The sequence below is a fragment of the Camelus ferus genome, chromosome 6 (genome assembly GCF_009834535.1).
Source record: "Camelus ferus isolate YT-003-E chromosome 6, BCGSAC_Cfer_1.0, whole genome shotgun sequence".
NCBI classification, from domain to species: Eukaryota; Metazoa; Chordata; class Mammalia; order Artiodactyla; family Camelidae; genus Camelus; species Camelus ferus.
In genome coordinates this window covers 89,214,882-89,235,335 of record NC_045701.1, presented here as the reverse complement: position 1 = coordinate 89,235,335, position 20,454 = coordinate 89,214,882, and the positions used below count along the sequence as shown (strand labels likewise).

The 20,454-nt window shown below is 58.3% G+C and overlaps 1 protein-coding gene across 2 annotated transcripts in view; it reads left to right on the top strand.

Annotated features, from left to right (window-relative positions):
• The first annotated feature begins 289 nt into the window (after positions 1 to 289).
• CCDC85C (coiled-coil domain containing 85C) overlaps positions 290 to 20,454 on the top strand; it is a 78,984-nt gene continuing 58,819 nt past the window's right edge. Inside the window, exon 1 of one of the 2 annotated variants that reach the window (XM_032482612.1) lies at positions 290 to 1,372. In XM_032482612.1, the coding sequence (XP_032338503.1) occupies positions 577 to 1,372 (796 nt within the window). In that variant the 5' untranslated portion in view covers positions 290 to 576. The remainder of the gene's footprint in view (positions 1,373 to 20,454) is intronic. The other variant, XM_006184206.3, reaches the window with a different exon arrangement.

The window sequence follows — 20,454 nt, the reverse complement described above, 5'->3', positions numbered from 1 at the left end:
TTGAACTGCCGGGAGGGGGGTTTGGCAGCCCGGCGGTGGACTGTACCATCTCCGCGGCGTCCCCCGCATGCGCCCCACCCCTCCCACACACCCCCAGAGAGACCCAATCGGACGGGCGATGGGGCGGGACCTCGGCTTGAGCTCGTCTCTGGCAGGGCGCCGGGCGGGCGGGCGCAAGGCACGGGGGGAGGTGGACGCGCCTCCGCCCACCGCTCGCTCCCTCCGGAGGCGGGGCCGGGCCGCGGCGCCCCGCCCCTCTCCTCCCGGAGTGGGCGGGGCGGCTAGGGCTCCAGAGCTGGGCCGGGGGCGGGCCTCCGCCTGCTTCGCTTGTGCCCGGAGAGCTCCCGGCACGGCGGCCGCCGACGCAGCAGCGGTCCCAGTTTGCCGAGCCTCGAGACGCGCGTGTTCCCGGGCGGACCGGGCGGGCGCTGCGTGAGGGCGCGCGAGGCGGCGCGGGGCGGGCCGCAGACGCCCCCAGCCGCCCCCCGCCCGCTCGCGGACCGGCCCAGCGCAGCCCCGGCACGGGGAGCGCCGGCCGGGCGAGGGCGCGGGCGATGCCGCGGTGACGGCCCCGCCATGGCTAAGCCCCCGGCGGCGGCGGCGGCGGCGGCGGCGGCGTCGGAGGAGCTGAGCCAGGTGCCGGACGAGGAGCTGCTGCGCTGGAGTAAGGAGGAGCTGGCGCGGCGGCTGCGGCGTGCGGAGGGCGAGAAGGTGGGCCTCATGCTGGAGCACGGCGGCCTGATGCGCGACGTGAACCGGCGGCTGCAGCAGCACCTGCTGGAGATCCGCGGCCTCAAGGACGTGAACCAGCGGCTGCAGGACGACAACCAGGAGCTGCGCGAGCTCTGCTGCTTCCTCGACGACGACCGGCAGAAGGGGCGCAAGCTGGCGCGCGAGTGGCAGCGCTTCGGACGCCACGCGGCCGGCGCCGTGTGGCACGAGGTGGCCCGCTCGCAGCAGAAGCTGCGCGAGCTCGAGGCGCGCCAGGAGGCCCTGCTGCGCGAGAACCTGGAGCTCAAGGAGCTGGTGTTGCTGCTGGACGAGGAGCGCGCGGCGCTGGCGGGGGGCGCGGGCGGCGCCGGCGGCGCAGGCGGCGGCGCCGGCTCCCGCAGTTCTATCGACAGCCAGGCCAGCCTGAGCGGGCCACTGGCCGGCGGCACGGCAGGCGCGGGGACCCGCGACGTGGGCGACGGCAGCAGCACGTCGAGCGCCGGCAGTGGCGGCAGCCCGGACCACCACCACCACGTCCCGCCCCCGCTGCTGCCCCCGGGCCCGCACAAGGCCCCCGACGGCAAGGCAGTCGCCACGCGCAGGTCCCTGGACGACCTGTCGGCGCCACCGCACCACCGAAGCATCCCCAACGGCCTGCACGGTAAGGACGCCACCCTCCGGGCAGCGCGGCACCGGCCGGGCAGCACGGGTCCTCAGCCCACAGCTCCTTCCCCCGTCGGCGGTCGCCACTCCATACCTCTCCTCCAGCTGGCATCCGGATTATGGGTTGGGAGATTCCAAGCCCACCCGCAGTGGGGTTTTGGGTTGTGATTCTCGGGGAGCTGGAGGCGTGTTCCTGTCCTGCTCCGAATCGGCAGCGGCCCGAGACCTGCCAGACCCCAGAAAAGTTTCTCTCCTGCAGAGTCACCAGTATTAGAGTCTAGCACTGTAGGGGTGGCTGGAGGCACCACACCCCTGCCTGGAAATCCTTGTCGGGGAACGGGAAGTTTTTAATGGGAAGAAAATGAAAGGCCCTTTGAACGAAAGTGAAATTTGCCCTCTTATTTGGAGCAACAGGCAGCCCCAGCCTGAGCAGTGTTCACCTGTGTGCCGGGGCTGCAGTTCCACCTGGGCTTCTCCGTGCTGCCTGAAGGCTGGGAAGGAACACAGGCAGCCCGGCCAGAGGACCAGGGGGTCAGCACCTTCCTGGTTTGCTACTAGTCCTGCACTTGACTCAGGCTCCAGGGACCTTTCTAAACTGAGGCTCTAAGACTTTCCAGAGGACTCTGCTTGCAGCGGGTCCTGGCTTTTTGTCTCTGTGTGCCTCAGTTTCCTTATCTGTAGAATGGAAACGATGATCCCTACCTCCCGGATATGAGGTGGCGATAAATCCTCTGAAGGGATTTGTAAGTTACCTTACAGGAAGTGCCAAAGTCGTGGAGAGCCAGGGTGTGGGTGGGAGGACCTTTGGCCTCAGGAAAGCTCAGCTACTGCCTTGCACACCCGTGTGAAGGTGGGGCCCAGGGCCCCAGGGCCCCATCCCCAGCCCTCTGGTCAGTGGCTCTCCTTGCTCCTGCTTCTCTCCTGCTTCCCTGTCCTTCCACATTTTTGGCAGCTTGGCTCCTACTTTGGGTGGCAATTGCTGCTGCCTGAACTATTTGCCTGAAGGTGGAGATTAAACAGCCCTTTCTGGTTCTCTTTAAAGGCCTTTCTAGTTCATAGAAAATGAGTCTAGGCCTTAAATGACTGTTTTCCCCCAGAGTGACACAGCCTGGGGGTGGTGGGGATGGGACGCTCTCTCTTTGGTTTGATGGCCAAGTGGCCTCTGCAGGTGCCTTGTGTTGGGGGCTGGGGTGGGAACTGGACCCGGGGTGGTGGGATGCCAGCCTAGCACAGTTTTTCCTTTATTTACCTTCCTAGCCTACAAGTTCAGGACAGGCCTGGGTGTAGGGGGATATTTTGTTACTGATTAGCAATCTAAGGCTACAACTTGGGTTTCTCTTTGTAACTCTGTATCCGTGCTACCTCCCACCCCTGGCTCCTTAAGCCAGTGGGAGTGGTTCAAAGTTAGATGGTTTAATTGGTTAAGGTTGCCCGTCTGGGGCATGAGGGATCCCAGTCCCAGCCTTTCTGTCCTCACCTTCTAGGGGGCCTTGGGAGGGTCAGATTTCTGGGCCTCAGTTTCCTTAGGTGCAGGACGAAACGGGGGATTGCTGCAGTCCTGTCTGTGGCTAGGAAATGAAATGTTTTCAGCTGCGTCATCAATGACACTTGGCGAGTGTGGTTCTCTGCAGGGCACTGAAGTGCTGGAGTGTCAGAGCACACCTGCAGAGAAGTTCTGTCATGTTTTGGACAAGGAGACGAGGCCCCGGCCTGGCTCAGGTTTTCGCTACCACAGTGAACAATGCAGGAGTGGAGGATGGGGCTTCACCTGAGTTGTCCACCCCACCAAGGGGTGGGTGAGGTGGAGCTGTAGGATTCCCTGCAGAATCCATGCTCCCCCAAGTCCCATGCACACTTGAAATGGGACTGCTGCAGATTTTGTGGTGGCAAAGCTTTGTTTTGGGGTGAAATAAAAATTCAGCATTGTTATCACAAATTTCAGTTATCAGTGGGATTGCTTGTCATTTAGTTTTGTCTCTTAAAGTCATATGTGGCCTTGAGGTGTTCCCAACAATATGAGTAGAATGCCTGGAATCAAGGAAAGGCCCTTCTCTTAGAAACCACTTTTCTGTACTTGCACCTATAGTTTTTTTTTTCTTTTTAATTGAAATATAATCAGTTACAGTGTGTCAATTTCTGGTGTACAGCATAATGTCCCAGTCTGTGTGTGTGTGTGTATTCGTTTTCATATTCGTTTGCACCTGTAGTTTTCAGCTGAGTGGAGAGTGAACTGGAGATGAGAAAGATAACAAGCCTCACCCTGCGTGGTGGCAGATGTGGAGTCCGATACCAGGCTTGTGCCTTCGGTCCTTGCTCTTAGCTCATCCTCACTGGGACCCTGGGAGGCAGTGTTAGCCCTAGTTTACAGCCAAGCAAGTGGAGGCTCAGAGAGGTTCTGAGCATTTCCTGGGAAAGCAACGCTGGTGGGAACATCGCCTGGGTGGGGCTCCCAGGGGTCCTCTACCACTCAGGCTGTGGGCTGGCTTGCATCTCTGGCCTGTTGTCATTTTGGCCGATAATATTAATCAGCAGACACCAGTGACTCCCTATTCTTGATTCCTGACCCAGGTTTGCCCTCCTTCTGGCATCCTGTGAAGTGTCACTTCCTTATCAGTGGCCACTGAGCAGATGGTTGATAACCCCATTACCCAAAGGGCTCAGGCTGTCTCGTGTTTGAATCTCCACTCTTCCTCTTCTCTTGGGCAAATTACTTCACTTCCTTGAGCCTCTCTCTGCTCTTCTGTAAAGTGGCCCCCTTATCCATGCGAGGTCTAGGGAGGCCAGCATCTGCACACAGTCAGCCTCTCCTGTGGTCATTCATATTTTTTCCAGGGCTCCTCATGAGAAAAGAGAGAGACCCATTTAGGGGTTTGCCAAACAGACATCGGTGTTCTCTTTGAAACTGTTTGCTGTTTAGACAGCTTGCTTGAATGTTTGCCACTGAGCTGGTGCCTGCACCTGCTGATGGGCCGGGGAACAGTGGTCCTGGAGCCTGCTCTTGGAAGCTGCAGGGTGCCCACAGCCCTGCTGGGTGCCCTAACGGGCCTAAGTGGCTGTGGTGGGAGGTGGCCCATCTGTATTCAAGGCCATCCCTGGCTGGGGCGGGCCTGTGCCTGGCGGGCTTGTGAATGCACATGCAAGCAGGCCTTTCTCCAGGCTCTGCTGTGAGGGCTGGGCTGGACTGACTAAAATCTGGACTAGAATGCTCTTTGCTCTAATCCAGTGGGGCAAACTAAGGCAGGCAAACCTCAAACACCAGAAAGTCAGGTTTGACACTTTAAACTGATGCGATTTTCAAACAGTATAGTATTTTCAACAATTTCTCCCACCCCTCCCCCATCCTGTGCACCCCACCTTTATTCTCCCTACCCCGTGTTCACATCCGTCCCAGTCCCCCCATCACACCATGTGGCCCACCAACCTTTAGCTAGCCTAAGAAACCAGGGCCTCCAGCAGCCTTTGTATGGGCCCCGTTTGGTTTTAAAAGTTTGGATTAAAAACTTGAGCCTCTCAAAATAAGATGGGTTTGTTCTCTTGCTTGTGTTTTTGTTGGTTTAAGGAAGAAGGGAGCAAGGGTGGTCTGGGCCTTTAAGAAAAGTCAGAGCCTCTGGCCCTGAATAGGTCCTTTATGAGGGCCCCAACTCTGTAGCTCCAGGGCAGGACGCTAATAAGGCGGCTTTTCCTAAACCCAGCCAGGCCTGGGGACAAAGGTCAGTGAAGACAATGGGTTGGGTTGGGTAAGACTTTCCCCCTCCCTCCCCAACCTGACTCTGACCATCCATCACCCTCCTTGGGGTGCCGAGCCCCCAGGGTCACACACCAAAGGGAGCTGCCTGGTCCCCCAAGGAGCTCACACGGGAGGGCCACAGTGTGCCCCACACTCCACCTGTTACTGCCGAGCCTCCCAGTCCCCACTCCATTCTGTTCAGGGCTCCCAAATGGTCTTGCATCCTAGATGGGGAAACAGAGGGGTGGAGAGGTGTGGTGACTTGCTCCCAGTCCTCAGGCCTGGTTGGGGGCCCTGGGATCAGTCTCCATCTCCTGTGTGAGAGTCTGGGCCTCCTGTCCCTCTGGGCTGGGACAGTCAGGCTCTGTCGGGCTGGGAGAGACTCCCACCGGAGGCCCCATCGGCAGTGGAAGGCTGCGTGGAGCTTGGTCCCTGTGATCAGTAGATGGACCCAGGCAGAGTGGGAGGCAGCTCAGGGGGCAGCATCTGTGTAGCAAAGGTGTGACACCTTTTCTGTTACTCAGGAAGCCTGACCCTGAGCCTCCATCATGCTGTCCTGTTTCCCTGCGTGAAGCCCACGGCTCCTGGAGATCCGTGGACGGGGAAAGCGCAGGCCTCCTTGCGCACAGAATCCCCCTCACTTCTTGTTTCTTCATTCATTTGCTTCCCTGCTGGGCTGGCTTTTTTCTGCTATCTTGGCCCAGATCCCTCACCTGTGGCCTGGCCTCTGAGTTCTTAGGATGCAAACTTAGTTCCATATCGTTCCCAGAGCAGCGCGATTAGCAAGGAAATTCTTTTTTGCTCATAATCTGTGTTTTGCATCGTGGTAATTTTCTGTGTCGTGTTTGTCAGTGTCATCAGCACAAGGAACTGGAAGCCTGGGACCCGGCTGAGTTCCAGAACCTCTGTGGGCCTCAGTTTTATCATCTGCCAAGTGGGAAGCCATTGCCCACCTTTGGGTTGAGGGAGGAGGGAGCATAGCTTTCACCTGACACACTGACACCTCTGCCCAGCTAGAGCATCAGTGCTGGTGTGCCAGCTAGGGCTCCGGCTCCAGGTCAGAGAGACCTGGGAGAACCCTGGCCTTGCCACCTTCTGTGTGGGGTGACAGCTTACTGAGCCTCTAAGCCTCAGTTGCCTCACCTGTGTCCTGAGCATCCTACTACTCTGGTCCTGGAGCTAGGCCTTAAAGGGTCGGTTCAGTGACCTTCCACTGTCAGCTGGACCCCTGCCGACTTGCCTCCTAGGGGTGGGGAAGGGGGACCCCCTGACTCATGCTCGTGAGGGGACCCTCATGCCTGCCCCATGTCAGAGTCAGATAAGTCCTTGTCTAGTTGAATGGAAGGGGCCGGTGTCCTGGCAGAAGCCATAGAAGGTCTGCAGGTGGGTCTGGACTGTGGGGGCCGAGAGCCCAGGGCCTGCGAGGTGTCCTCATGGGACACGAGGCTTAGAAGCCTCCTCCTGTGAACAGAAAGATCCAGGATATTGAGGCAGAAGAAAAGCTTTGGGGCTGGGGAGCTGCTGCTAGGTGGGGAGCTGCTGCTAGATGTCAGCTCAGGAGGTTCAGTGCTGTGTACAGCCCCCCAGGGCAGAGCCCCAAAGTCCCAGTAATTCGGACTTCAGCCCCCACAGACAAGAATGGTCCATGCCTTTAGAGGTGGGGAGCTCCCCGTTAGGGGAGGTGTGCAAGCACAGGGCATTCCTGAATCCACTGCAAGGGGACACCCAGGCAGCTTGGGAATCTGGTTGTGTGAGCAGAGAGCATCGAGTAGGAGGCCAGCGGGTGGGGCTGGGTTGTTGAGAGAATTCGCCCTTCAAGCAGGAAGGAAAACAATGGCAGATGTTTATTGAGTGGTTACTCAGTCCGTGTGCTGAGAGTGTTGCACGGTGATTCATGTAGCCTGGCTTGGGGAGGGGTGGTTCTGGGGTCTGCCATGATATGGGCTGGGCTGGGGGCAGCAGGGAAGGAGGTTTGGGGCCCCTGGGGTGGCAGCAGCAGTGACAGTAGTCACAGGAGGGAACCTTTTCTGCAGGTTCTCAGACCAGGTGGGTCTGCCCCAGGGATCAGGCAGTCAGTCCTACGCTACTGGGAGGCTCAGATAGGGCAGCACCTGCGGGCAACACGCTCTCTCTGTAGCCTCACTCTGTACCTGCCCACAAGAGTTACCCCCGTGGTTGCTCTGCCCTGGGTATCCTGGGTGCCCAGGGATCTGTGCAGGGAGTGCTCTGAGATGGCAGAGCTGGGCAGCAGGCAGTTCCCATCTCCCTGGAGTGAGAGGACAAAGGGACCCCAGTGGCTTCCCCAAAGCCTTAACAACAGAGAAACAAACTTGTCTGCTAAAGGAATGTGATGCTCCTTTGATCACGATAAGGCAGGAATGGTCCCCCTCTTCCCAGGCACCCAGAGCCGCTAACTGTCACACAGTCCCTTCTTGCTGTCCTCTGTTGCCACAGGCTGGCGGGGGCAGGTGGGTGGATGGTTAGAGGGCAGGGCTGGTAATGGGTCCCCTGGTGATGGATGCCTGCTCTTGAACAAGTCACTGTCAGTCTCCAGCTCTCTAGGGAGCAGGGCAGAAAGATTAGGAGTTTTATTGATCCATCTGTAAATGCTCTTGGGATCACCCTGTATATGATTAAACAGAGGTGTGGAGCATCATTTAACTAAAGCAGAGGCTGAGGGCCCTAGAGAGTAGCTGAGAGTCTGTTTCCTTTTCCTCCTTCCTGCTCCACCATTGGCCAGGGGCCTTCGTCATTTGTTATTTCCTGAATTCAAAGATGGGCTTTCCCCTCTTCTGTTGCAATGTGGGACGCATCTTGGAATCAGCCTGTGCGTTTACTGCAGGGTCTTCCCCTCCCTCACTCTGGAAAAGCAGTTAAGTACATGGGGCATCTGTGACTGATGGGATCTTAGAGAGGAGGAAATGCCATGCCTGGGAAAGCCGGAAACCCCGGAACAAACTGCACGGAGCCCGAGAGGCACTCGGAGGAGACTTGGAAGGGAAGGGGACCCGCCCCAGGCTTGGCCACACCGGTGCTGATACCCACTGGGATCCCTGTTTCTGCTGAGAAAAAGGCTCAGGGCCGCGAGGCAAGTCACATCAGGTCACGTGGGGGTGGGGCGGGGCCGTCCACGTGATGCTGGAGCCTCAGCCTGCCTGCGCCCCCTTCTCCCCGTGTGTCTATTCATCATGCCCCTTTCACTCTCAGGGGCGCCCTGGTTTGGCTCCCAATCTCTTCAGGTGTGCTGGGAGCTCAGCGGAGGGGGTGGCCGAAGTTGGGAACTGAGGTGGGCCTGGGAGGCGGAGCAGGTTAGCACAAGCCGGAGAGAGCAGGGACGATGCCAGGCGTGGCAGAAGGAAGAGCTGGAGGCAGGCACGTCTGGTTCAGCGGGGTGACGGGGGGGGGGGGGGGACGCCGGGGCAGGAGGGATCTGCGGTGCTCTTCCCGCTGCGCCTGCGCCCCCTGCGCCCGTGCCCCCTGCGCCCCCGAAGCCCTTGGTCTGGGCTTTTCTAGCGGTGGGTAGTTCCAGCCGTGACCTTCTCTGAGGGCTTTCCACAGCTGTCTGTGGGGTGCACTCAGAAACTGGTACTTTCACGTAGCCCGTCCCCTCCCCTTCCCTGGCTACCCACGTGGTACGCGGGGGCTCATCTGCTGGGCTGGAGAGTGGGCCCGTCAGCTGGTATGTTCCCACATCTGGTGCTTTGGGGGCATAGCTGTGTCCCCTAGGACTGTTCTGTGATTTGGACAACACAGACAGAACTGGCAGCTTTAGCCCAATTGTAATCTGACCTTACCGCCTCTCCAGGCCCATGTGCAAAATAGGAGGCTTGGGTGGGCCATGCCGAGGGTGCCAGAGACCCTCTCATCCTCTGGCCCCTTGACTCAGAGTTCCTGCAGTTGGCAGAGGCACAAGGACAGGGCCACCTGCCCTGTGCACCCCACCTCTGGTCATCCCATTGAGGCTAGGTCTCTCGCCCTGTGGTTGGTCCTCAGCTGAGGCAGGTCTGGGAACTGAGCATCTGGTGGCGGAGGTGCTGTGGCTGTTGTGACACATAGGCACTGCTCTGTCCAGCACTGATGGAGGCCGAGTCCTCAGCCTCACCGGCCTGTCCTTGTGCAGGGCTGCAGCGAGGGCCCTGGCGGAATTACCTGCCTCTGCCATCTGATCGCCTCCTGCAGGACCCGGGAGCGGGCTGGGTAGTAGAGGAGAGCGCTGGGCTCTGCTCCCCTGCTGTGGGGTTTGTCTGGGAGGCCACCTGATCTAGATTTTTGCCATTTGCCATCCTGTCTCTCCCCACATGCACAAGCTTCCTCGGGGCAGGGTTCAGTGAGGAATGGGCAGCCTAGAGGCGCAGGACGGGGTCTCCCTCTTGTTTGAAACCCAGCAGTGGTCAGGCCGCTTTGGCCACCTGCCTTTCTGTTTTCCTTTGTCCCATTTGGCACCAAATGGCCTTTCGCTACTTAAAAAAAAAAAAAAATCAAACCTCCCCCCATCCCCTGGGGTGGTGACAAACACATCCCGCTGCCCCTCCCCCAACTTCCCTGTTTCCTTTGAACAATTATTAAAACCTACACTTTTATCAGATATCCCAGCTAGATATCACCAGATAAAAATGCCAGTGCCTGGACGGGCCCCAGAGAGGGTCCTGGAGGCTCCAGCAGTTGTGGAAGTTGCCCAGGGGTTTTGAGCAGCCGGAGCCACTGTAGGAGGCTCGGGGAGGGAAACTTCTGGGCCTGCGGGGCCGCCGCCTGAGCTGGAGATGGCCCATCAGCAGGTCAGCTGGAGGCGAGGACGCCGCCCTGCACTGGGGCAGCGCAGAGCCTGGCCGGCCAGGGCGAGGAGGCTGGTGTCAGTTCTCGTTAGCCACGAGGGAGAAACATGCCCATTAGTATTGTCCTCCCCCCAACCTTTGCCGCATGGATGCCCAGGGAGCTGGCTTTGGTTTGCCTGGTGGGGCTGCCAGACAGCAGTGGAAAGCTGGCACCCCCTGAGCACCCACCCCAGCTCTGGACACACCCGGCTCGCTCCCCCAGCTCCCCGCCCCCAGGGAGCTGGAACAGACTGCCAGGCATTGGCCTGGAGACACCGCCTTTGCCACCCCCTTGTGGGGGCACTGGGCTGCCCCCGACGGGGGAGGGGGTGCTTTTTAGGCTGCAGTCAAGGGGACAGATGCAGGCAGGGCCAGTGGCACCTAGAGGGCAGCTAGGGAGAAGAGTCGACCCATTTCCAAAAATAGCCCATCCACTGTCAGGGGAAGCATCTCTTTGTCTTCCCAAATCTGTCTTTTCCGTTGGCTCCTGGGTTGTAAGGCAAGAAGGAGGCATGCTCTTGTCTTGGAATCAGAGGCTCCGGGAGCTGTCCCCCAAGCCACCCCCCACAAGGGCCCGATTGTGTGCTGGCCCTGAATGCGCCCGCCTGTCACAGAGTGCACAGCACCGGCTCCTGTCCCTAATGAGCCCGCTCTGGGAGTGGCCCTTTGTGGCGGCTTCTGGCCACGCTGCCTGTGCCAGGGCTCTCAGAAGTCTCGATTTCCCGGCTGCTTCACATCTCTCGGAGCTGATGGGACAATGGGAGGCTCCCGCCCTGCCCTTTCTCCTTTTTTTCTGTGTTTTCTGTATTTTCTGGAATGCACACATCACTTTTATACGGGACAGAAAATTAAACACCGAGTTTCTCCCTCTTTCAGAGACTTCTGTCCTGGCTGGGAGGGCTCCCTGCTCCCCTTTCCTCTTCCCACCCCTCCTGTGGGACCTCCCTCCACCATTGTCCCTCTCCTCTTGTTCCTTTCGGGTCTTTCCTGGCTCCTTCCCCTGCAAACAGGCTCATGTTTCCTAGTCCAGAGCAGTAAACAAAATCTTCACCCTTCTGTCTTCCTGCTCCCTCCCTTCACCCCTGAATTCTCCAAGGAGCACCAGGGGCCCAGCCCACCCATTACTTCTTGGTCCCTGGCAGTCCCAGACCCTGGGAAAGGCAGCCCCGGCTTGGTCCAGTGGCCTCTTCTCGTCCTGACCTCTCGCTGGTGTTTGATGCCCATTCTGGGCTTGCCTTCTAGAACAGGGCCGTGTGCTGGTCACCTCTGACCTCCCGAAGGGCAGCTCCTGGCTCCCTCTCTGGCCGCCTCCTGGTTGTGGTGCGAAGCTTCTCTCCTGCGCTAAGCCCCTAGTCTTTCTCTACCTCTTGCTTCTGGCCTTGAAGCCCAGATGTCCAGCGTCCTACTGTGCCTCTGAGTTTGGGCCCCTTTGTTTCACCTACACTCCTGTGCCCACTGCCTGATGGGTGGTGACCCCGCTTTAGGCGGCTGTTTAAATTCTACTTAATTAGGATTAAGTAATATGGACGTGAGCGTTTCATTTTCTGCACTGCACTTAGCCCCTCCTCCTTGCAGGTGCTTCGCACCTTGTTGACAGTGCATCTCCGCATCTGTGCCATTCCAGGGACTATTCTAGGGACTTCCGTGGCAGTGCTGATCTAGACAACTCCTTGCTGGGCTGTGTACTTGCACTTGTGCACTGGAGGAAGCTCTCTGTCTGAGCAGTGTCAGGAACTCTGCCCCTCCCTGCTAGCCTCTGACCCCGTGTTCTGCTTGCTGCAGCAGCACACAGCAGGCCCTTAGGGCTTCTGCTTGCAGGAGTTGCCCTTCCCTGCCTCCCGCACCCACTGAAATCCCACCCTTCCTTTGAAGCTGAGGTCTGCCCTTGGGGATGGACAGCTACAGGATGTGTGACCAGCAGCCCTCATCCATGTCCATTTGATGTCCGCAGCAGTCTCCATCCAGACCCTTGCCCTGCAGCCAAGGATGCCACTTCCACTGGTAGCCATGGTGGATTCACATGTACGTGTAGGAGACCCAAGCCCGAGAGGCCACAGGGCTCTGGGTGGCTCCAGAGGTCTCCCCCGTAGAGTCCAGCCCCCTGCTCCCAGCCACCAGCTCCTTATCCTCAAAATGAGGCCAAGAGGCTGGCAGGATCGGAAAACAAAGGAAATGGCTGTTAAAACGATGGGGGTGAGGTAGGGTAGGGTTGCAGGGGAAGGGACACAGGCCTTCCCCTCCCTCTCTTCCCTCCCCTCCCGATGGGAGCATCCTGGAGAGGCTGCAGACCTGCCCTGGCTGGTTACCAGCTCTGTGCATGGGCCCCTCCTACCCTCCAGGCCATTGGTTCTCCACGGCAGTAGCTGTGATGGGCAGCGGGCAGTCTCGCGTCTCGGGGTGAAATGAGCTGCTTGGGTCCAGCTGCGGGCCATTGCTCCAGCCAGTCCCTGGTGGATGAGACCATTACGCACCACACCTGGGGCTCCGGCCCTGGGCTCAGCCCCGCTGCTCACTGCCCACCATGTGCCCTTGCTGTTGAGCCCACTTCTGGGGGTGTGTGTGTTGTGGGTGGGTGGGTGCAGCCAGGGCAACCCGTGAGATCCCAGAAAGATGGCTCCCCCAGGCCTTTCCCCTCCCCTCTGGTGAGGACCTGGGGGAGGCGCTGGCTTGGCCTGGGATGAGGTGCTGATGTTCGGACTTCCCTGGGGGCCAGGCAGGTCCCAGGAGAGGCCCCTTCTGAGTCATCTTACACTGGAAATGCAGTGACAGTGTTGATGGTGGTGGGAGCCGCGGTGGGTGGGGGGTGGGATCCTTGATGTCAGCTCCCTGGCGGTCTCCCAAACCCCTGCTATCTTCTACCACCCCCCCATCTCCTGAGGACATTTCTTGGCCTGTGGCCAAGGGTTTCCTTCGAGCCTTCTTTCACCCCCACCTGCAGCTCTCTGCAGCCCTAACCTGTGGGAATTCCTCTCCCAAGTGTGGCAGGAGGCCCTGGGGTTGCTCCCTGCCCTCCCTCCAAGGTCCCTGACCTGGAGGGTGGTCCCCAGCCCAGGGCTGTTTTCATCTTACCTCTGCCCCTGCAGAGTCCTTAATCCCTTTCCACCAGTTAAGACCTTGTTCCTGTGAGTGCCGGCCTGATTATGGGCAACGTAACCCCCTCCCGAATATGTGGGGCCGAAACCTTGTGGGAAATTCTGGATGAAAAGACCCCTTGTTTTTGGTGAAACCTGAACTGTTGAGCAGGAAAGTGGTAGGGCTGGAGGCGGGGGTGCGACCTTCCAAGCCAGCCCTTCTGCCCTCTGAAAATGCCGCACAGGCAGGCTCACCGCGGCACCTCCTGGCCTGGGCCTTCGCTTTGGGGCTTGTGACAGGAGGGAGACCCCTGGGCCAGCTCAGCCCCCTTTGGCCCCTCGGCAGTCCCTGCTGCCTTCAAGGTCAGCTGTGCCCTGCTCTGTGCTGACCGTCAGTGACACACACTCAGCAGGCCCCTAGATGCGGGCAGGACAGGCTCCGGGGAGCCCTGGACCCCCAGCATGACTGTGCACTGGTGCAGTTTCTCAGAGGTGGAGGGTGGTCTGTGGTCCAGGAAAGACCGAGAACCACAGTGGGAGGGGCAGTGAAGTCCCTCCCGGACGTCTTTAAAAAATAGAAATAAATGAGCTTAATGTGTGCTCCTGGCCAGGAGGCCCCACGCAGGACACAGGGTGGAAGCTAAAGGCCTCCTCCTCGCCGACCCGGAGCCTGGACACGGACAGTCTTGTGTGAGCCTGTGGTCCGGCAGGTCTGCGTCGAGCCTGGCCTCCCGCCCGCCCTGCGCTCCCCCCTCAGAACTCACACCTCTAGCTCCTCTTCCCGGAGACTGTGCTCACGGGACAGTTTTAGGGTTGGCCAGGTGTTTCCGTGCACATCTTTGCTTCCTGGAGTCTTCTCGGCATGTCATTTCCTTTCTGCCTTGTCTTTCCGGGACCTCACTGACCCGGCTGTGAGCTGAGGCTGTTGGACCAGGTCTGTGGGGCTCAGAGACCCTGGAGGGACTCGGAAACGTTCCGGATGCTGGGTTGTCCCCCGGCATCAGCCTTGCCCTGGTGGCCATTCCTGGCCTGGCCGCCTCTCCCCTCATGGCCGAACCAGTGCCCTTGGGGCTTTTATTCTGTGTGATGTTCTCCCTCGCTGGGACTTTCAGAATCCTTGATGGTGTGGCCCAGTTTCCAACCTCAGGCCCTCACCTTCCAAGTGCTTGCCCAGGTGGGGAAGGATCTGACCTGGAATCAGAAAATGGTGGCCAGGAGGGATTGCTTGCTGCCCTCCCCCCACCCCACCTACCTACCAAGACTTGGCTTTCCAAGCACCCCCCTCAACCCCGGCTCACGTGCCAGCTCCCCATGACTGTGGGCACAGCAGCCTTTCCAGCAGGAGCAGAATGAAAATGGGAAAATCTTGCAATTTTCTTCTTTTGAGTTACAACCTTGGTCCTCCCTGCTTCTATGCACCCGACCTCCAGTGACTTTTGAATAGCTCTCTGGGCTCCCTTTTCTCTGGCTGAACATGTATGCATTGGTGCCTCATTTGCCTTAATGAAAATGGCAGGTTTAGGGCACTGGGGGAGGCCTGGGGGAGAGGGGAAGGCGGTTTGCGCATTGGACTGATGGGCCCGCGCCCGGCCGATGACTTTGACACTGAGAAGTGTTGATTGACTCACACATTGCTGGAGTTCTCAGCCTCCTGGATGCCAGTGGGGCTGGGTAACTTTCCAGGGAAAGGGGAGTCCTGTATCCAGCTGAGAGGGCCTGTCTCCCCAGTGTCATCCCCACTGGCCCCTCCGTGGTTTGCTGATTGGCGCCTTGAAGATGCAGGAAGGATGGTCCCAAGGGAGAATTTGGTCTAGGAGGCCTCAGGGGGTGTTCAGAAGGGGGCTTTGGGTAAGGGGTGGACAGGGCAGCTGGGGGGATGGAAGATACCCTGGACTGGGTTTGTCACATCCCCCATGAGGACAGGGAGGGCGATGTGGCTTTGTTCACTTGAGTGGCAGGCGTTTCTGAGACTGCCTATGGTGTGGGTGCGAGTGGGCTGGAGTGACTGATCGACGCCGTGTCCTATTTCTACACCTGGGAATGAGCCTGAGGGGAGGTGGGGATGGGCAGGGGGACCCTCAGGTGCACCTGCTGTGCTGTGACCACCTGCCACACAGTGCTGTGCACTTCATGTGCTCAGCCCTTGGCCCTGTGTCCGTCCACTCAGGATCTTCTGCTGGTCCAGCTTGGCAGGGGAGCCCCTTAGGCAGGGGAGCGGTGAGTGACAGTCTGATCTTGTTGAGACCCCTCCCCCTCCTCCTCATCTCCCATCCCCCAGCTCTGATTTGTCACTGGGGAAGTGGACCCTTAGATTAAGGATCTCGAAAGGCCATTTCATAGGAGGCTGCAATAAAGCCACATATGCCATTCTCGATTTATTTTTTCTCTCTAATAAATAAGGAAACCAACATCCCTCAGAGGCCTTGAATGAGGCTTAGTTCTGATTGTTAGCGCCAGGCACCGATGCTGTTTCCGATCATGATTCATAGAGGATGAAGGGGAGAGAAGGTCCTGGAAGGGAGAGGGACCGATGGCAGTGGGGTTGTTGGGGCCGAGGGAGTCCTGCTCTGAGCCACTGGACCACCCCTGAAGCAGGTGGCTGCGTTGGATAACGTGCCCTCCTGTCCTTACTGCTGCCCTTAGAGTTTGGCCCTTTAATACCCCGGGTGGCGTGAGGTGTCCAGCAGACCAGGAGGGGAATTTGTGGGGAAGGGGAAGGTCCCAGTGGGAGGTGTCCAGACTTTAAGGCCCAGAGATGGGCAGGGCTAGGGGCCCTCAGGGGACCCTCACAAATGAGGCCTGAGGAGGGGGTCCAGGATCCAGGACAGGGTGGGGCTGGAACCAGGCCCTTGACCCTCCTCCAGGGCTCTACAGGAAACTCACCCACCCACCCACCCACATGTACAAACACACAAACAGAAGCCAATTCAGAGAGACACCAAACCCCATCTGTCTCCTGAGCAGGGCAGGCAGGGTTTAGCCTGTGGGGAGGGACATAGTGGTCAGTAGGCCCCAGGGGCCCGGGTCCCATCTGCCACTGCCACCCCTTACAGCTGGTGACACTCCACTAGAGACAGCACAGCATGAAGTAGAGAAGACCACCAAAACCCCCACTCTGCCCCCAGTATACAGGCAGGAAAACTGGGGCACAGGAGTGGGGAGAGGGGATCTGTGAAATCCCACGGGCTTGGGAACCACAATTCCTCATCTGTTCCACGGGACCCAACTAACACCCCTCCCCACATCCCGGCCCCAGCAGCCCCGAGGACTCCGTCTCCTGAAGGCCCTTAATGATAAATGCACACATTTTTGAAAGCAAGCTCTTTAATGAGGCATCATTTCCAGATGCCAACTCATCACTCGCTTGCTCACAAGCATCTCTTGTTTGAGCTACTCGGAATGTGGAGAGAAATGGTGATGGGCCGGCAAGGCACCCCCAGTCCTGGTCCCCCAGCCCTGGGCCCCTCCTGGCTGCTGCCCCCTCCCCACTGCTGCCAGTCCAGGTCCCCAAATGATGCCAGGACAGCCTCAGGGCTGGTGCACCACAGCTAAGCCCTGCAGCCACAGGCAAACCTCCAGAGCTCAAGGGGGTCCCTGCCTTTCTGACCCAGGGAGCTGCTTGCTCCTGTGCCTTGGAGTCACATTGCGTCATCATTTCCATGAGGTCTGGGCACCACCCAAGGCAGATGGGGTGACCTGGAAAGTCCTGCCTAGGGTGGGATGCTGAGTGGCTCTGTAAGGGGGAGAAAGGAGGCCCCTGGGTGGCAGGCCCCTGTCCCTGTGCCCTGAGCATGGCCACCTCCCAGCCTCCAGCCCAGAAAGGCTAAGCAGCCCAAGGTCCACTGGAGAAAGGGGCAGAGCTGGCACTGGCTCTGGGGCCCGCATCCCGAGCCACGACCCTGCACTGCCTCTCTGTGCACAAGCTGTATCTTTCCCGCCAGTACAGTTTCTTCTAAAACAGCTACCTGTTTATTGTGGAAAATTTAGAAAAATAATCAGCTTGGGACCCAGCACCCTGACGGCCTTTGTGTAGCAGCGGTGATGGTCTGTCATCGGTGCGTTTTCTCACTTCCCCGCGGGAGGACTGGCTTTTGGGATGGGTGAGTTAAGGGGACTGTCAGGGACGCTCTAGTTCTGAGTGAGGTTTTTCTCCTCTCTGTGGGCAGTGGGGCAGTTGGTGGACTTGAACGTTGTGCATCAGTAGGCACTTGTTCTGGAATTTCTTGGCTCCAAACCCCGCAGGATTTACTTTTATGCATCATGCCCCATGTTACAGATTTCTCCCTAGGTGTTGCCTCTGCCTTTGGGTTAATCTGGAGACGCTCAGCTCCCCCTTGCCAGCCTGAGCTCAGTCTTCCTGATTTATCCTGGGATCCCCTGACATGAGTTCCGGGGGTAGGGGGCTAGGACATCTGCTGATGTGTGAACCCCACTGGGGGTGGGGAGCCAGGCGGCCCCTTCTTTGTCTGCGCTCCGTAGGAGGGAGTGTGTGCTGGGGAGTAGGGGCCAGGAGCTCCAGATGTTCCTGACATACATCGTGCCCCGCAGGGGATGGGGGACGCCCCTCCAGCTGCCACTTCACTTGATCCTGTCTCACCTGGTCCTTTGAGGCCACAGACTCCAACCCTCCGTGGTTTATCCTAGTGGAGACACAGAGTATTGCCCGCCCCTAAATAATCCACTGCTCATTGTGTGCTCGTTGTGGAATGCTTGGAAGATACTGGGAGGTTCAAAATTGAAATCTGAAAAGCACCTATAATCTTACCCTCTGGAGAGAACAGATATTAACATTTTGTTCCATTCCTGGAGGAGGAAATGCTGGGTCGAGAGGGAGGTCTGTACACACCCTCTGTTAACTTTTCATTTTGAAATAATTATGGAGCCGCGAGAAGTTGTTACACTAGTACGGGGGGCTCCCGGCACCCTTTCCCCATCTAATCCCGGTGGCAACATCCAACATGGGGCAGGGCATTGCTGAAACCGGGACAGTGACCTCACAGTGACCAGACCTCAGACCCTAACTCAGGGGGTACCTGTCTTTCCATGCTCCCGTTCCTGTGTGTGTGGAGAGTTTCATGAGATCTAGCCACATGTACAGAGTTGTTATACACATTTTTAAAATAAATTTCACTGTTTAGAATTGTTTTTAGATTTAGAAAATCATTGAGAAGACAGCAGAGAGTTCCCATAAACCCCGCGCTCAGTTCCCTTGTTGCTAACTTCCTACACTGGTGTTTGTGTTAATGAGCCAATATTGGTACATGTGTGTTAACTAGAGTCCACAATTCCAGGTTGCCTTAGCCGTTACCTAATGTCTTCCTTCTGTTCGGGATCCTGTCTAAGACACTTTTTTTTTTTTTTTTTTAATGGAGGTGCTGGGGATTGAACCCAGGGACCTTGTGCATGCTAAGCAGGCACTCCACCACTGAGCTACACCCTCCCCCACTAAGACGTGCATTTTGAAAGGGACTTTGCCACAATGTATTCCTCCAGTTTGTAATCCTGCCTCTTCTCCCATGTTAAGAATATCTTATCAAAGCATCACTGACTGGTTTTTTTGGGGGGTGTGGGGGTGGTAATTAGGTTTATTTCTTTATTTGTTAAATGGAGGCACTGGGAACTGAACCCAGGACCCCATGCACGATAAGCGGGTACTGTACCACTGAGCTGCACCCTCGCCCCATCCCTGACTGTTCTTACACGTCACTTTGAATGGCCCTCTGCTCGCCCCATTGTGTGGGCGTCCCCACGAGGACCTTCAGAAGGAGCGCTTCGCTCCCTCTTGGCTTCTTTGGTCATGTCAGTGCCCCCCTCAGCAGGGTGGTCCAAGGGGCGGGCCTGGCATCCCTTTCTTGTGATGCGGGGCAGATCTGGAGCCACATAGGCATCTCCAGGCCCCCGGGTCTCCAGACTGAACGTGGTCACACAGGAAGGCAGCGAGTGGCAATGGGATGGTGCCGAGTGGAGGAAGAGCTGGGGCCGGCTCTGTCCGCCGCAGCCCTGTGATCCTGGATGAGTCCCGCCACCTGCGTATGACCACACAGCCCAACGATTGCCTGGGTTAGAGTAGCTACTCGCATCCGGGGCCGTTTCTGCAGGGCTCCCACCCGCTCTACGGCCTTTCCAGGCAAGGCTGTGAGCAGCAGTCTGGCCGACAGGATGTTTCTCCACAAGCCCATTGAGAAATCCCTCTGAAAATCCTCCTTTGGCCCTGGGTGCAGGCAGGCGAGAGAATTGAGGACAATGGGGACCATGAAACAAAAGACAATTGTTGCGCTGTCCCGGCAGGGTCAGTGGATGCCCTGGGCCAGGGCAGGCTGACCATCAGGCAGGTCCCTGGATTTCTGCCCACCACAGGGGTGGCCACGGGGGTGGGGAGTCAGGCCAAGCCCCAGGCCTGGGGCACCACACTGCATCCTGCAGAGCTCGGAGTTTAACTTCAGGGGTGCGTGCTTTGCAGGAGGTCCAGACACCCAGTGGGTCTGCATGGCTTGGTGTGGTGTCCTCTGTGTCCTGTTTTCAGGGATGTGTCCCTCGACCTTGCCCAGGTCTTCGCTCTGTTGAGCACAAGATTTATGAAGAAATGGTGCCACTGTGAGTGTGGGTCTCTGATCTCCAGGCATGGGGTGCTCCTGCCCGGCTCCGTCCAGTCCTGGTGCTGGGATTTCCACCCCCCGCCCCCAGCACCCAGCTCTGCTCCAGTGTTCCTGGAGCCAGCCTCCCGGGTGGCCTCCTTGCTTCCAGGGTCTCCACCTCCAGCCCTCACTCTGCCCTTCCAGAATGTTCTTCCTGAAACACAGTCCCCACCTTGTGCCCAGCCCGCAGGGACCGTAAGCCTTAACATCAAGTTCAGTCTCCTGGGACCGGATGGAGGTACCTTGTGAACTGCCCCTGACTCCTTTTCCATGCCCCTCTCCCATCTCTTCCAGAAGCTTCTGTGTCCCCAGGCCAGTAGCAGTTCCTGAAAGCCATCCAGGCATTTCCATACCCCCTGCCTTTGCCCTTTTCCACCTCCAATCCCCTTCCCCTCTTTCCATCGCCTCCTCTCCATTCATTTGGAAAATCCTGTTTGTTTCCAAGCTGTGGTTGAAATGCCACCCCCTCTTTTCAGGTTTCTAGCCCACCCCTCCTCCCATGCCCAGAATATCCTTCTCCCCTTCCCCCCATTGCTTAGCGTGCTTCATTCTGTCTGGGCTGTGGCTGTTTCCACATCGGGCTCTGCTGTGAATTCCCCGGACGGCCCCGTATCTTAACCATTGTTGGTGTGGGGAGCGCCCTGGTAGTGACTGGTGCCCCTCCTGCTCAGTGCTGCCGAGGGCCGCACCTAGCTGCCCGGCCCCTCCTTCCCCCAGTGGCCAGTCCCCCTTGCTTCCTGTCCCAGTGGCTCTGCCCATCCCGGTGACCGAGTTCCTGGAAGGTGTCTGCTCTCCAGCCGTGGCCCCAGTGGCCCCAGGAATTCGAGGCTTGGATG